A 14,209-nucleotide genomic window follows, 5' to 3' on the forward strand; every position below is an offset into this window, starting at 1 on the left:
TATTGCTATTACTACTTTTTTAATAGCAAAAGAGCTGGAAGAACTGGTTGTTGAACTGAGTTGGGAGATCCCAGCTTGACTACCTTTCTTACCAGTGTCCCTGGAGTATCTGCCACAGAGTTTTTAGGATTCAGTGGCACACCCCTGGTGCACGTGACCTTGCCTTGGGAACAGAGGCCACTGAATAAAGCACAAAACATCTCCAGCAAGAATGTCAGCAGAGGGCTGCTCGGTGGCTCAGTCGGTTATGCGTCTAACTCTCGATCTCAGCACAGGCCTTGACCTCAGGGTTGTAAGTTCAAGCCCCCAAGTGTACTTAAAAAAAAGAGAGAGAGAGAGAATAATGCTGGCAGGAAGGACCTATCCAAGGACACAGCCTGGCCTTAGCCATACACAAAACAGGCAGTTCCTAGCACAAATTGCTTGAGAAGCACTAAATATATCCACTTCTGTCTCCAACATATCTCCCTCACTGCCATGCAAAATATGACCATTCAAGGAGGACTATGAAAAGGTCTATAAATACAAGGAGGAAAAAGTCTATAAATGTCTGGAGTGGTGCAAGGAGCCCTGGCCTTGGAGTCAGATGCCTTGGATTGGAAGGCTGGTTCTTTCATGGAATCAGTTTCTGGAACCCAGGGCTTACCAAAGTTAAAATGAGCACAACAAGATCAAAGGACACACTCCCTGCAGAGCAAACTAGGAGCTATTAGCGGGGGTGTTTGAAGAGCACGGCTTGGCTAGCCTGCTCGGTTCCTCGAAGGAGACACACCCAGGTTGGTGGCCCTGGGAAGATGCCTGTTCAGGGCGAGGCTGCAGAAAGCCTCTCACACCCGAGCCCACATCAAGCTAATACTGAGGTGTGATTCCTTATCTTGTTCCCCCAAACAGCCTCTCACAGATTGTATCACCATGACCTAACACCTGGGTGGAGGGGCCGATGTCTTACCAGACCCCAGCACCATCTGGCTACCATCTTAGAATAACCATGAGGCATTACGTGTGCGTGGTCACCTGACAGGCACGCGACACACTGTCTGTAGTAGGTACATACACCTGTTAGCTAGGTCTAACAGGCCTACCACGGCATCTCGCTGAGTGTGCAGCCTCGGGCGTGTGACATGGTGACGGGGACAGCTCTACCACAGGGCTGTGTTCAGAAGGGCTGAGAGCAGGCAGGAGAGCCGCACAACGCCTGGTGAGTAGGAGCTCAGTCAATGCAAGTGGTGACTCGTTTGGGTCTGTTCGTTTGGGCTGGGCACGTACCTAACCGCAGGCGATTGAGAAAAACCGAGTAAGTTCTGTCTTTGCTTAAATATGAGCAGAGGCTTCCTTGCTTCCTTCCTCCTTGACTGGGGGTGGGGGACGAGTCACGGGGGTGAGTGGGAGAGGGCAAGAGAAGGTGAGGGTTTCCTTGAAATTACCAAGCTCCCATTTTGCTTACGACTGCCCCGTCCTGCTGAACAGAGAGGAAGCCGTCTGGTGAACAGCTCAGGGGGGCCCTGATGACTTCCGGTTGTGGGAAAAGAGGGCGTGAGGGAATGATGCCTAAAAAAAACCCAAGCACCAAAGCAACTGATTAATTTGCTCATTTTAAAAAACTATTTTGGGGGACTTTTTTTTTTTTTTTTTTGCCTCTAAATAGCTTACTATTTGGCTCCTAATTTTTATCAAGAGGATGCTATAATATTAAAGTCAATTTTACTAGATTAAAAAAAATCTATTCATATCCATGTCACCCTAAACCTCCGCTGTTTTGTTATTTCTGAGCCCTTGCTCCGTCTGTGTCCACAAAACTGGAAAATTCTGGGAGCAAAAATAACTTATGCATAATGAACTTTAGTCTCTAAACTAAATAAGATGATTTTAGATTTATGAAAGCTTGTACAAATGTGTTTGTATTTCAGTTTTTTCTACATTTGCACCCACTTCTCTGCATCCCCTCCCCCAAATCTGAAATAAAAACATTCTCTTACAAAAGCCAGCACTTCCCCATGGCTTGTTTGTTTCCAGAAGTTCTACACCTTTTGGTAGGACACATCCTTTTCCTGTCCCCTGTACCTCCCTCCCATTCCAAGTGGCTTGTCCCCAGGAAGCTGGCTGAGAAGTAGGACTTCAGTGTAAATTTTGGTTTTGTTACTTACTATTATTCAGGTCTGTTGCCTCATCTGTAAAATGGTGCCACTAATACCTATCTGAGAGGATCGTTTTGGGGGAGTAAACGAGAGAAAGGATTTTACATTGTGCACTTACTTGGAACATGGTATAAATGGTCATTGCATTGACTTCCCAGAGCTCCCATAATAAACTCCCACAAACTGGATGGCTGTAAGCAACAGAAATGTATTCTCTCATAGTTCAGGAGATCCGAGGTATGAAGTCAAGGTGTTGACAGGGTTGGTTCCTTCTAGAAACTCTGAGGGAGATCTGTTCTCCATGGACTTCCTAGCTTTTGGTGGTTGCTTGCTGTTCCTTGGCTCTAGCTGCACCAGTTCAACTTCTGTCTCTATCGTAACACAGCTTTCTTCCTCCTCTGTGTCTCTGTGTCCGGTCCTCCTCTTAGAAGGACACCATTTGGTGGATTAGGGTCCACCCCAATCCAGAATGACCTCCTCTTAACCAATTAATCTGCAAAGACTCTATTTCCAAATAAGGTACATTCTGAGGTTCTGAGTGAACATGGATTTATTTTGCAGGGGAACACTTTTCACCCCCCTAGAGTAACCATCACTATGGAAGCGTGAAAGAACATGACCTGCTGCTCTCCTCTGTACCGGCAAAATCTTGCAGAGAATCAAGGAGACCGTAGAATGTCCCAAGGCTTTCTTGGAAGAAACACCCTTTCTCTTAAATTGTAAAACACCCCGTCTGAGACGCAGCCCAAGGCAATGGGCATGCCCTCCCTGAGTCTCTTGTTTCCTTCCCTGTGAAATGGGAGTTAATCTATCAATGAAGATGTACTGATGGACCCTCTACATGACACCCCCCCCCCCCGCATCCCATAATGACAAACAACTGTCCTTGAGATCACTTACAGATGCGGGGAGATCTACCATGATTTTGGAGTGTGGAGATCATGCACACTAATTTTTTGGTGAATCGCTGAATCAAACGCTGACGCAGACAAGGAAAATAAACTCCTGTAAATTCCTCAGTCTTGTGAGACAGGATGTCATCACCGGACTTGGTCCTTCAAGTGGATGTCTGTCCCCTGAAGCATCACGTTCATCTTTCCCTAGCTCTTCACAAAGGCTTCGAGAAAAGAGAAGGGGTGCAGGGAGACAGGAGAAAAGCAGCAGCTTTATTTACAGAATGACAGAAGCAGATTTCATGGTTGTTGGGTGGTGGTTGTTTTCTTGGCTCCCAGATGATCTATTTCCATTTCCAGTCCTTGGCAAGGGTATTTGTTCTTGGGGAGTGACCAGGTTCCATCAGCACTCCAAGCTACGGGTTGAAGCCACAGACCAAGCTGTTAAGTCCTTGTTCCCAGCACAAGGCTTTATGTTCATGGCATTTTGCATCCTTCTTAAACCCACAGGGAGAGAAGCGCTACGCCTAATCCACTTGCCTGCTACCAGCACTGTGGCCGAGAATTCTCCACCTGAGACTCCAGTGCACAAGTTTTCCGTGAACTTATCAGCCTCGCTGTCGCCTGTGATCCCAGGGTTGCCCCTGATTATCAACACAAGTCCCCTCACTGACGGCTTCAGGGTGAACTGGCTGTCAGGCATCGACTTCGAGGCAAGCCCATCTCCTTGCGAGTTGTTCACCGAGGGGGTTCCTGAAGATGAGGGTGGATGGGATTCTAGATCGGTGACCATTTCCTCCCCTTTCCCTGGTCCACTCACCCCTCTAGTAAGACCCAGAAGGCCCGTCTGGGGCATCCGAGAGCCCTCTGTGCGAGAGGCTCCTAAACACTTTGGACCTTCTTTCTCCACTTAATCCAGTGCGATGAGTAATATGCTCCAATTGTTACAAATCAAAGTCCTGTTTCTTATTGCCACCCGTGGTCACGTGACGTCAGGTGTCAGGTGTGCGCTGACAGTATCGAAACCCTTTGGGTGGCATAGTATGGATATTCATCTCCTCAAAATCCAGGCCCTGATGAATTTGTGTCTGGTGATTCTGCTTTTCTCGAATTCTGTGATTTTCCAGACGGAAATCTGAGGAGACTTCTAGAACACACCCTTCATAAAAATGCAAGCCTGAATGTCCAGCCACGCTGCGTGAATGTTTCTTCTTGGATAATTCAGACCCAGTCATTCACATTGAGGAGCCCTGCCACCTCCGCTCTTTTTTCTAGTTTGTCACTTGAGTCTTTTCCAAAGCGGGCATTCCTCCTTGGGTAGGACAGACTTACCTGCGTGTTTTCCACTGTACCTTCGAGGCCGTTCCAGGGATGTCTTTAGGATCCAGGTGTTTGAACCACCTCCCCCCCACCCCTGCCCTTCCCTCGATCGGCTTAGGAACCTCTGGTGGTTATCATTAGCCCTGACTCGGGTCCTCCCTGCCATTGCCCTAGGGATCTGATGGGACCCCATGGGCTCAGCCTGCTTGGTCGAGGCTCGGTTGCCTCCTTGAGGTACACACTAGGTGTTCCTAAACACAGCTGATCATGAGAGTCCCAAGGGGAGCTCTTAAAAAGTGTGCATGTCTGGGCCCCAGAGCAGACCTGGAGAACCCAGGAGGTGCAGGCAGAGCTCAGGAAGGCAGTATTCTCAGCACCGCTGGGGGCAGGTTTTTCGGTGCATACGGAGCACACATTAGGACAGGCTTCACCTCAGCATCCAGTGTAGAGTCCCCGGCCCCCGGGGCCGGGTCTGCGACTCATCTGCCCTATCTCCCTGGCCCCAGACATCTGGCTTGTCTTCCACAGCTGCTGCTCATCTGGTCCTAGAAGCCCTGCCAACGGCTTGCACGTGTACAGCATGGAGTATATGCTGGATGCCGTGGAACACGCGTCATGTGTGTCTCCTCTTGTAATATTCAAACAATCTGATGATTCTATTTCTATTTCTATCCCCTTTTTACAGGTGGAGCAAACTGAAGCAAAATTTGTTAAATATCTTGCCCTGGGTTGCGCAGCTCTTTGGGGGCTGAGCTGAACCTGGAACCCAGGCAGTCTGACTTCAGACCTCTGCCTATTTTTGGAAACAATGTAATTCATACAGCACACAATTCACACCTTGAAAATGTACAATTCAATGGTTTTTACTGCATTCACAGACCATCACCACCATCTAATTTTAGAACACTGTCCCTATTTTCCCCCAGTGCCTGGCACCCACTGATCTCCTTTCTGCCTTAATAGATTTGCCTATCCTGGGCATCGTCTATGAATGGATTCACATTGGACGTGGTCTTTAGTGACTGGCTAGTTTCCTTTAAGCCTGGATCAACACTTCCTTCCTTTTCATGGCTGAGTCATATTCCACTGTATGGACAGACCACGTTTGTCTATCCGTTCAGCAATTATCAGACATCAGGGTTGCTCCCCATTGAGAGCTCTCACCCTCAGCCTCTAGGGTCTACTGCCTTTGATGAGGAGGATGGTGACCATGTGGCATCTGGTGTGTGGAGGTCCCATTGCACATTCACATCCTGACCTCTGGATTGTCACTACCGACACTGACACTACCATCACTGAAAGGCTTTATTCCTATTTTCGAACTAAGATCACAGAGAGACAGCAAGGTTAGCTGGTGTGTCCGAGATCACGTAGCCATAGCAGATGAAATAAGAACTTAACTCAGGTCTTCTGACGGCCAGTCCTAGGCTCTTTCTCCCACATTGCCCTGTGCATCTGTTGCTGGTTTGGTGAGTCCCCAAATCAGGTGGAAGAAGCTAGCCTTTCCACATTTGATGTGATTCAAACAGGGCTGACAGTCAAGGATGAATTCCATCCTGTGTCTGACCTCTAGGAACGGTGACTTTCTTAGCACCTCAGCTGACATAGGCTCCAGTGTTCGGTGTACTGTCCCAGGCCTGGTGCCCTCCTGGACGCTGTGTCGCTACTAGGATGGGCCACACGTTCATGGGTCCTGAAGCATTGGTTACTTCTCCCCAGAAACCACCGAATACCATCAACTATCCCCTCCAAAAAGATCCTATTGTCCAACCCAAAATGCTCGCAAGAGCTGCTTCTGCTGCCTACAGAACAGGTCAGTGCCATACCCGTGGCAGAACCTGACTCCTCCTTGGGCTGACTTGACAATCTGCAGGATAAAGCTAGCGATGAGGTTTTTGGGTCTCTGGCCCAGCGGTCTGGTCACTGTTGGCCTTGGGACTCAGTTGTACAAGGCTTTCTGAGGGTAACCTCTGAATCATGCCAGGGACCAGGCCTCTCTGGTTTCAAACACAGCTTCTGGGACTTCTGGGGGCCCTGGGAAGGTAAGGATGGTGAACAATGATGATGCTAATGATAACAACTCCTATTTATGGTGCATTGATCATATACCAGGAATCCCCCTAAATATGTTGTGAATTCATTTATTTAATCCCCATAACAGCACCACGAAGTGGTGTACTACTATTAAATACATGTTAGAAGTGGGGAACCGAGGCATGGAGAGGTCTCACCTGCCACATGCCAAGCATGGAGACAGGTCATCTCCACATATGTGGGTGCCAGGCTGACCCTGCCCACAGGTAGAGACGAGACTACCTCATTTCCTCTCTCAACCCTCCTCCACACTTTCTCCGTCCACTGCATGCACTCATTCCCATCTGTGGCTGTCTTCTCGCAACTGGTGGAGAGCTTGCAAAGCCTCCTCCATGAAGCCTTCCCTGACTACACACAGCTCACAATGAACTTTGTCCACAATACCCTGATCTACTGTTTTGTTATAGTACCCTGTATTATGCTTCATCTGTTTAACTAGGTCAAGGAGTATTTACCTAATTATAATCATGTGGAAACAAAATCAGGGAAAGGTAAAGGACTTTCCCAAGGTCACACCAAAGTTCAGCTTGACAGTGTGACTGGAGCTAAGCACTCTCACCATGAGAGACTGAATGCCACCTGGCCCCAGTCATATTTATAAACAAAAAGTTCCATTAGCATAATTAAGACACTTATGAAATTTAGTCCTTGAGGTCCCAAAGGGCTCTGGGCGCTCCGTGGTCTAAGCTGGTGGCAGGAGTTGCATGTAGGCATGCGAGGTCACAGGTTGGCCTCCAGTTAGCCTCAGCAGGACCCTCCCATCGTGGACCAGCCAGGTTCCCGCTGATTCCGGTGATGTTTCTCTGGCCCTGGTTCTTGATGTCTCTCCCACATCTCCAAAACACTTATAGTGCAGGGGACAAGTTTCCACCAGTGGGAGAATGTGTGGAAATGCACAAAAACACTGAACCGGCTGTTGATGTAAGTATATATTGTTCCTTATTTCTGCAGATGTATCCTTCCCTTGTTTATTCACAGACATGGCCTTGGGAAAATTACCATGGAGCACCGAGTCAAGACAGCAATCCCAGGAAAGTGCAGTGGCTTCTTCTTAAAGCCCAGAAAGTCCAACTATCTTCAGGGTTGCTAAGGAACTTGTCTAGGTGCCTCCCCCAAGTAGTGATAGGGTTTTAATTCCCGGCTTTCCATCTCCGGTCGTTGGAAACAGAATGTTGCCTAAATATTTTTCTTTCCTCTGAAAAGCAGCATCACGTGCAGGAGTCCCTTTGGTGAAATGTCATGGGGCTTATGTTGGAAGAACTAAGGCAAAACAACCGGTTCCTCTGACGGTGAGGGAAAGATGGTTTCCAGGATTCTGGCTGCTTCCTTCCTAGTAACATCCCTTTGCAAAATGCACGCATACAAAACAGATCTCCTTTCACATGGTTACTAAGAATTCTGCCTTTGCTCTTAGGTTGTCACCACTGGCAAGGAACAACTAGACTTTGAAACTGGACCAAACATATTTGATTTGCAGATTTATGTTAAGGATGACGTCGGTGTCACTGACCTACAGATCCTGACTGTCCAGGTAACAGATGTGAACGAGCCGCCTCAGTTTCAAGGCAACTTGGCAAAAGGTAAGATGCACTGGGCTGTGCAGTGCAGCCCAGACAGTGGCATGAGGGGGGGTACACTGGGGGACAGAGGGAAACAGAAAAGTAAGTGAACCAGCAGCTGTTTGCCTGGAAAAGGCAGCTGCTTAATGAGCAGGGAATAAACGAAATGTCCTCCAGCACAGGACTCCCCAAAATGATGCCCAACAATTTACAAAGCCCCTCACCTCCGTGGTTTCTCTTGGACCCCTCTCGGTCCTGGGGAGGAAAATGAGGTTCAGGGACCTTGAGTGGGTCATTCTGGAGGAAGCCAAGCCGAGCCCATCAGAGGTTCATCCCTGTGTGCTGTGGTCATTGACTGACCTGTTCATTCTCACCATGGACCCCTGGAGGGCAGTGTGTGACTGGGGTCTGCTGCAGAGCAGGGACAGTATAAAGGACTGGAGCATAGGGTGACTTCCTGCATGATCTCTCCCGGGCTCCTGACTTTGACCGCTATCCATACTGACAACGTCCAACTCTGTCATTTTAGTCCACCTTCTCCTCTGAGCTCCTGATTCAAATATCCAGCCGTCTTATCCCACAACTCTGTCTGCTATGTCTAATAGGCATCTGGGATGTGGTGAGGTGACTTTTGGAATGCCCTCAGGTCGCCTAAGTGTGAGGGTTGGTTGCCAGTGGAGCCAACCATGTAAATAGAAGGTTGGAACTTTCAGTCCCCCACTCAGTCTCACCCCCACCTCTGTGGAGGGGAAGAGGGTAGAGATGGAGCTCAACTGCTGATGGCCAATGATGTAATCAATCGTGCCTATGTAATCAAGCCTCCATGAAAACACCAAAGGATGGGGTTTGGAGAGCTTCCAGGCTGGTGAACCACCTCGCCCTTCCAGGAGAGTAGTGTGCCCAGAGAGCATGGAAGCTCTGTGTTCCTTTCCCTTCATATCATGCCCTATGCCTCCCTTACATCTCTCTGCTCCTGAGTTATCCTTTTGCAATAAACCTGTAATCTAGTAAGCAAAGTATTTCCCTGAGTTTTGAGATCCCCTCTAGCAAATTCATTGAACCCAAAGAGGGGATGGTGGGAAACTCGGATTTATAGCTCATGGGTCAGAAGCATGGGTGACAACCTGAACTTGAAATTGGTATCTGAAGTGGGGGTTGGGGGTGTCTCGTGGCAGTGAGTCCTTGGTCTGTGGAATCTGAAGGCTGTCTCTGGGTAGACAGTATCAGAATTGAGTTGAATTGCAGAACCCCCAGCTGGTGTCGGAGGATTGCTTGGTGGTGTAGGAAAATCCCCCACACATTGGAACTGGTGTCAGAACATGACATCTCAAACTTAACATGCATGTTAAGATCAAACTCTTGACTTCCACTCCACCCCCAGCCCCCACCATCGCCCCCCCAATCTGCATCTCTCGCCTTTCCCATTTTAGCTAACGGCAACCTCACCCTTCCAGTGGCTTGGGCCAAAACTTCGAAGTCAGCCTTGACTCCTCTGCCTTTTACACCCAACATCAAATCAAATCCATGAGGAAATCTTGCCACTTCCAAATCTATGCAGTCTGACTGCTCCCTGGCATCTCCATCGCGACCCCCACGGTGCAAGCCACTAGTCATGTGTCACCTGGATTACTGTGATGGCGGGCTCACTGGCCTCCCTGCTCTGCTCTTGCCTCCGTCAGTCTATTCTCCACATAGCAGCCAGAGGAGCCTGTTGACTGTCAGTCAAATCAAGGCACTCTTCTGCTTCAAACCCCACAAGAACTTCCCATCTCCCTCAAGAGGATAGCCAGAGTCTCCTTAAGGCACCATCAAATCTGGCCCCCTCCCACCTACACTGTGTCCTCTTCCACACACTCCCCCCCCCATATGGCAGTCCTGGCCTCCTCACCGGGCTCTGAACGCCCCCTGTACAACCCTCACTGGCATCTTCACAGTTGCTCTTTGCCCCATCCCCCTTATCTCTACAATCCTCATTTCTTTAAGAATCTAGACTCAAGTGTCGCGAATCTTCCACGACCACTCCATTTCACACTGTAACCTAACCCACAACATTCCATTCCCTGATTTTCTCCAGGACATTGCTCAGTAACGTGCACATATTTTGCTCATTTTATTATCTGTATCTTCCCACTACCGTGCAAACTCCACAAGAGTGGGGTTTCCTGTTCGGTGAACTGCTGTGTTCCCAGGGCGTGGATAGACCAGTGTCTGGTACGGAGTGAGAACTCAGTAAATGTCGTTTTGAGTGCAAGCACGAACAGTGATAAAGGTGAATGAGAGCTGGAGCTCAGATCTAACATAGGCAGGACTTGAATTTTTATACTCTCACCTCCTTCCTCGCTGAGACAATCTCCTAACTTCCCCGAGGCCGTTTCCTCGTTTGTGAAGTGGAGAGCATTACAATACCTGCGTGCAGGGGGTTATGGTCATAAAGGAGAAAACATAAGCCCTCAGCGCAGTGGTCCCAAAGAGTGAGCTGCCGTGCACATTCTCAGTCCTCACGCAGAAGGACCAGCGCTTGGAGAGAGAGGCCAGAGCGGAGGGTGACGGCCCCTCAGACCGGGCTGGTGGTGCCAGGTGCCCGCTGGCTGCCCAGAACTCCGAAGGAGATGAAGGCAATTTCTGGTCCCCTTCGTGAGCCTCTGTAGCCCTCTCCCTTATTCCTGCATAAGTCCTTTCGGCTGACATGCTAAGTGCACTTCAATAGGTGACCTGGGCTCGGTTTTGGAGGAATTTGCACGTGAAAGTGAATCAGGCACACGGAGCAGCCTCACGCGGAGGTTCCTCCCCTAGATCATCTCTCAGCAGAGGAAATGTGGCAAGATGTGATGCCAGCTTGGCCACCCGAGTACTTTATAAATTCCCATAAGCCATCAGCTCACGCCAGGCAGCCTGCGGGCTGACGCCCGGCCTGTATTCCCGCAGCCGTCCTTCCCATGATGCCCATGCACTTGGTTCTCCTTGGCTGGGTACGGCTGTCCTGGTTCTGTAATTCCTCATTTGTTTGATCTAATAAAATTCCTCTTCTTCCACTTTGGACGCTGATCTAAGGTCTCGACCTCTACATACTGGAAGGAGCAAACCCGGGATTCATTTACCAGGTGGAGGCCTTTGATCCAGAAGACACAAACCGAAATATACCCCTCAGTGTAAGTCTCCTTGATACATGGGCTGGGCTTCTCCGTGCTGCCTTTGACACGGTGGACTGGAGCCTCAGCCGGGGGCTTGGGCAGTGGTGAGGGGAGGATTAGGTGTTCCCCCACCATAGCATAGAGTACGGGGGATGTTGGAATGGGTGAGGGAGCTCCGGACGTAGACACCCCAGATCAGACCCGTGGCTCTGTGTGATCTTGGACATGGTCTTAACCTCTCTGAGCTTCCATTTCTTCATCTATAAAATGGAAGAAGGGCACCTACAGCTGGGGGATTGTAAGTATGAGATATGCACGTAAAGCCACTTAGCACAGTGCCTGGCATAGTAAAATTGCTCAGTATTTTTAATTCTAAGGTGATAAAAACCCAGCTGTATTCTTTTAAAAGTAAGCAAAAAATGTGTACTCCAAAGGCCGGCATTACCACTTCCTTTTCAAGACACGATGTCAAGCTGCCTGGAGCCAAGGTAAAGAATAAAAAAGTTAAAAGAGAATCCCAGAAATTCCAAAGAAGCGGGGGGGAATCCCACAGAGAAAAACAGGAGACTAGGTCTGGAGCCTTCCTTCACAGTTCGGCCTGTGACAGCTGATCTCTCTTCTCTTCCTTCTAACTCCATTTCCTTCATGCAGTAATCAGTGGAGCTCTTGTAACCACGAACCCTCAGGCGAAGGAGCCTCTTGGCTTGTCTGGGCCAGGACACCGTGGCTCCTAGCTCTGTTCCCCCAAGCAGCCCATGCACCCTGCAGCTGGGCAGCCCAGGCTGGAGAAAAAAACCAAAGCTCACACCAGCCAGACAACTAACCTTGGAGCAGGCATCCCTCCTGCAAAGCCCGCCTTACAGAGAAGCGGGTACTTGATATACGACACTCAGGGAATTGGTAACACCGGGAGGCTGTTTCTGCTGTTGGGGGCTTGATTTGCAGCTTTAACGGGGCGACTTTTTCTAACAGGAGGAAGTGAGCCTTGGAAATAACATCCATGACCCATATAATACGGTCTGCAGTGTTTGAAACAAAACTGTTTTCAAATTAGCAGACACATCTTGAGTTAGGGAATAGTCTGTTCTTATCAGAAGATGACCCTTCTGTCCTCAAAATCATTTATTCAAGGTTCTACTTGCATGAATAAATGGAAAAGGCAAACACTTAATGGGTCCCTACTATGTGCTAAGAACAATACGAGGTGCTTTAAATGCATACTTATGAATAACATCCTTGTTATATCACTTATAAGTATGTTTGACTGAAAATAACAGAAACCCACAGTGGCGGATGTGGGATTTTTCTTTTTTCTCTCCCATGACAAGAAGTGCAGAGGTTGACAGGTGGTCCAGGGCTGGCACATCTGCTGCTGTCAGAAACATGGGCTCTAGCTTTCTGCTCTTCCACCCACAGTATGTTGGTTTTGTCCTTTTTGTTCACCTTATGATTACAATATGGCTGCTGCACCTCCAGACTTTACCTTTAAAGTTCCAGGCACGAAGAAGGAAAAAAAAAAAGCAGGAAGGGAGCAGGCCAGTGCAGTCAGTATCTCAAAGATCCTCCTGGAGGCCCTATCCAGAGGACTTCTGTTTACTACTCACCGGCCAGAATGGTTGGCCACTGTTGTTTGATGGTGACCAGGTGAAAAGAGATTCTGGATGGGCCAGCAACACAAAATACAGTACCTCGTTTATACATTTAGTTCTTTTCAACATTCACCAAGAATCCACTATGTTCCAGGCTTTTTATTAGATACTTTGGGCACAAAGATGAGTAAGACACATCTTTGTACCTCAAGAAGTTTATAGTCTGGGTGGGAGATGATCATGCATACACCAAATTATTATAATTCAATAAGATAATTACTATAAAGTTCATACAAGATGCAGTGGGGGCCAAGTGGAAGGACACTCAAGTGTCAAGAAAAATGTTTGTTTTTAAATCTCCATCTTTAAATTATGCAGAAGGAATAATGTCAAGGCAGCCCCTTTAAAAACACCTTGTAGATCAGGTTGTTACACTTTCTGATGAAGGGAAGCGGCGGCAGGTGGGGAGCAAACGCAGCAGCAGGCCTTGTTCCTTTAAAAGAAAATGTACTGCCATCCAAAGAGGTCTGAGAGCAGCTGCAGGGCGTGGGACCTGGAACCAGGGGGCTGCGCCTGTGGTTTCTGCCATGTGTTTAGGAGTTATTTGGGGAGGGGGCGCTTCCCCACGCGGCAGAGAGTGTTAATGAAGTCTCTCACACCTGCGCTAGAACATACAGCTGCACAGAAAGTTAACAGCCAGCCTGCAGGGGCAGTGAGCACAATCTAGAAAGAACCTTTCTCAGACTAGAAAAACGTACTAACAGTTTAGGAAGTGAGGCCTCTGTACTTAGACATTTTATTCTGGGTGCTCGGGAGGCACGAAAGGACATATTTTGCTCTATATAAGGAGAAAGGAGATGGGTTGATTTACTATGACCAAACCCGTGCTTCTCACTGAAGCCTGTGGCTGTAAATTGAAACCAGCAGATGAACTTTAAAAAACAACAGATATCTGGGTCCCCCCCGCCCAGGAGTCTGATGTGATTGTCCTGGGGTGTGACCCAGGCCTCAGGCTTTTTGAGCCCCGAGCTGAATCTCTCGCACAGCGGGCACTGAGAACCACCACTTGAAGACATGGTTTCCCAAATTTCCCAAGTCTCTCTCAGACTTTCCAGTCCTGGGGGCCTGGTAGGGGCCTGGGAGTCTGCATATTTGCGGAATATCCTAGGGCCGGTCTTTTGGTCTGAATGGTTGGGAGGGCTTCTCAGAAGGTGTTCAGGCCCCTGCATGAGAATATATTTAGGCTGCTTTTTAAAAAAACACAGATTCTGACGGTTCAAGCAGCCGACTCTGATCTCAGCTCAGGTTCTGACCTCAGGTTCTGAGTTCAGACCTCAAACTGGGCTCCCTGCTAGGCGCGGAGCCTACTTAAAAAATATATTAATTAATGTAATTAAATAAATGAAAAAACACGGATTCCTGGAGCACAAACTTCCCAGGTGATTCTGATGTTCTATACCCTTCGAGAACCACTGAACAGAAGAAACA

At 48.5% G+C, this 14,209-nt stretch overlaps 1 protein-coding gene across 1 annotated transcript in view; it reads left to right on the forward strand.

Annotated features, from left to right (window-relative positions):
- Positions 1 to 3,507: 3,507 nt before the first annotated feature.
- Positions 3,508 to 14,209, forward strand: part of CDHR3 (cadherin related family member 3) — a 49,634-nt gene continuing 38,932 nt past the window's right edge. The window contains exons 1-3 of the mRNA XM_045792188.2: positions 3,508 to 3,741; positions 7,857 to 8,022; positions 11,053 to 11,150. Of these exons, the coding sequence (XP_045648144.2) occupies positions 3,508 to 3,741; positions 7,857 to 8,022; positions 11,053 to 11,150 (498 nt within the window). The remainder of the gene's footprint in view (positions 3,742 to 7,856; positions 8,023 to 11,052; positions 11,151 to 14,209) is intronic.

The sequence above is a fragment of the Ursus americanus genome, chromosome 3, assembly GCF_024610735.1.
Source record: "Ursus americanus isolate L20-20 chromosome 3, mUrsAme1.1.p, whole genome shotgun sequence".
In the NCBI taxonomy this organism is placed as follows: Eukaryota; Metazoa; Chordata; class Mammalia; order Carnivora; family Ursidae; genus Ursus; species Ursus americanus.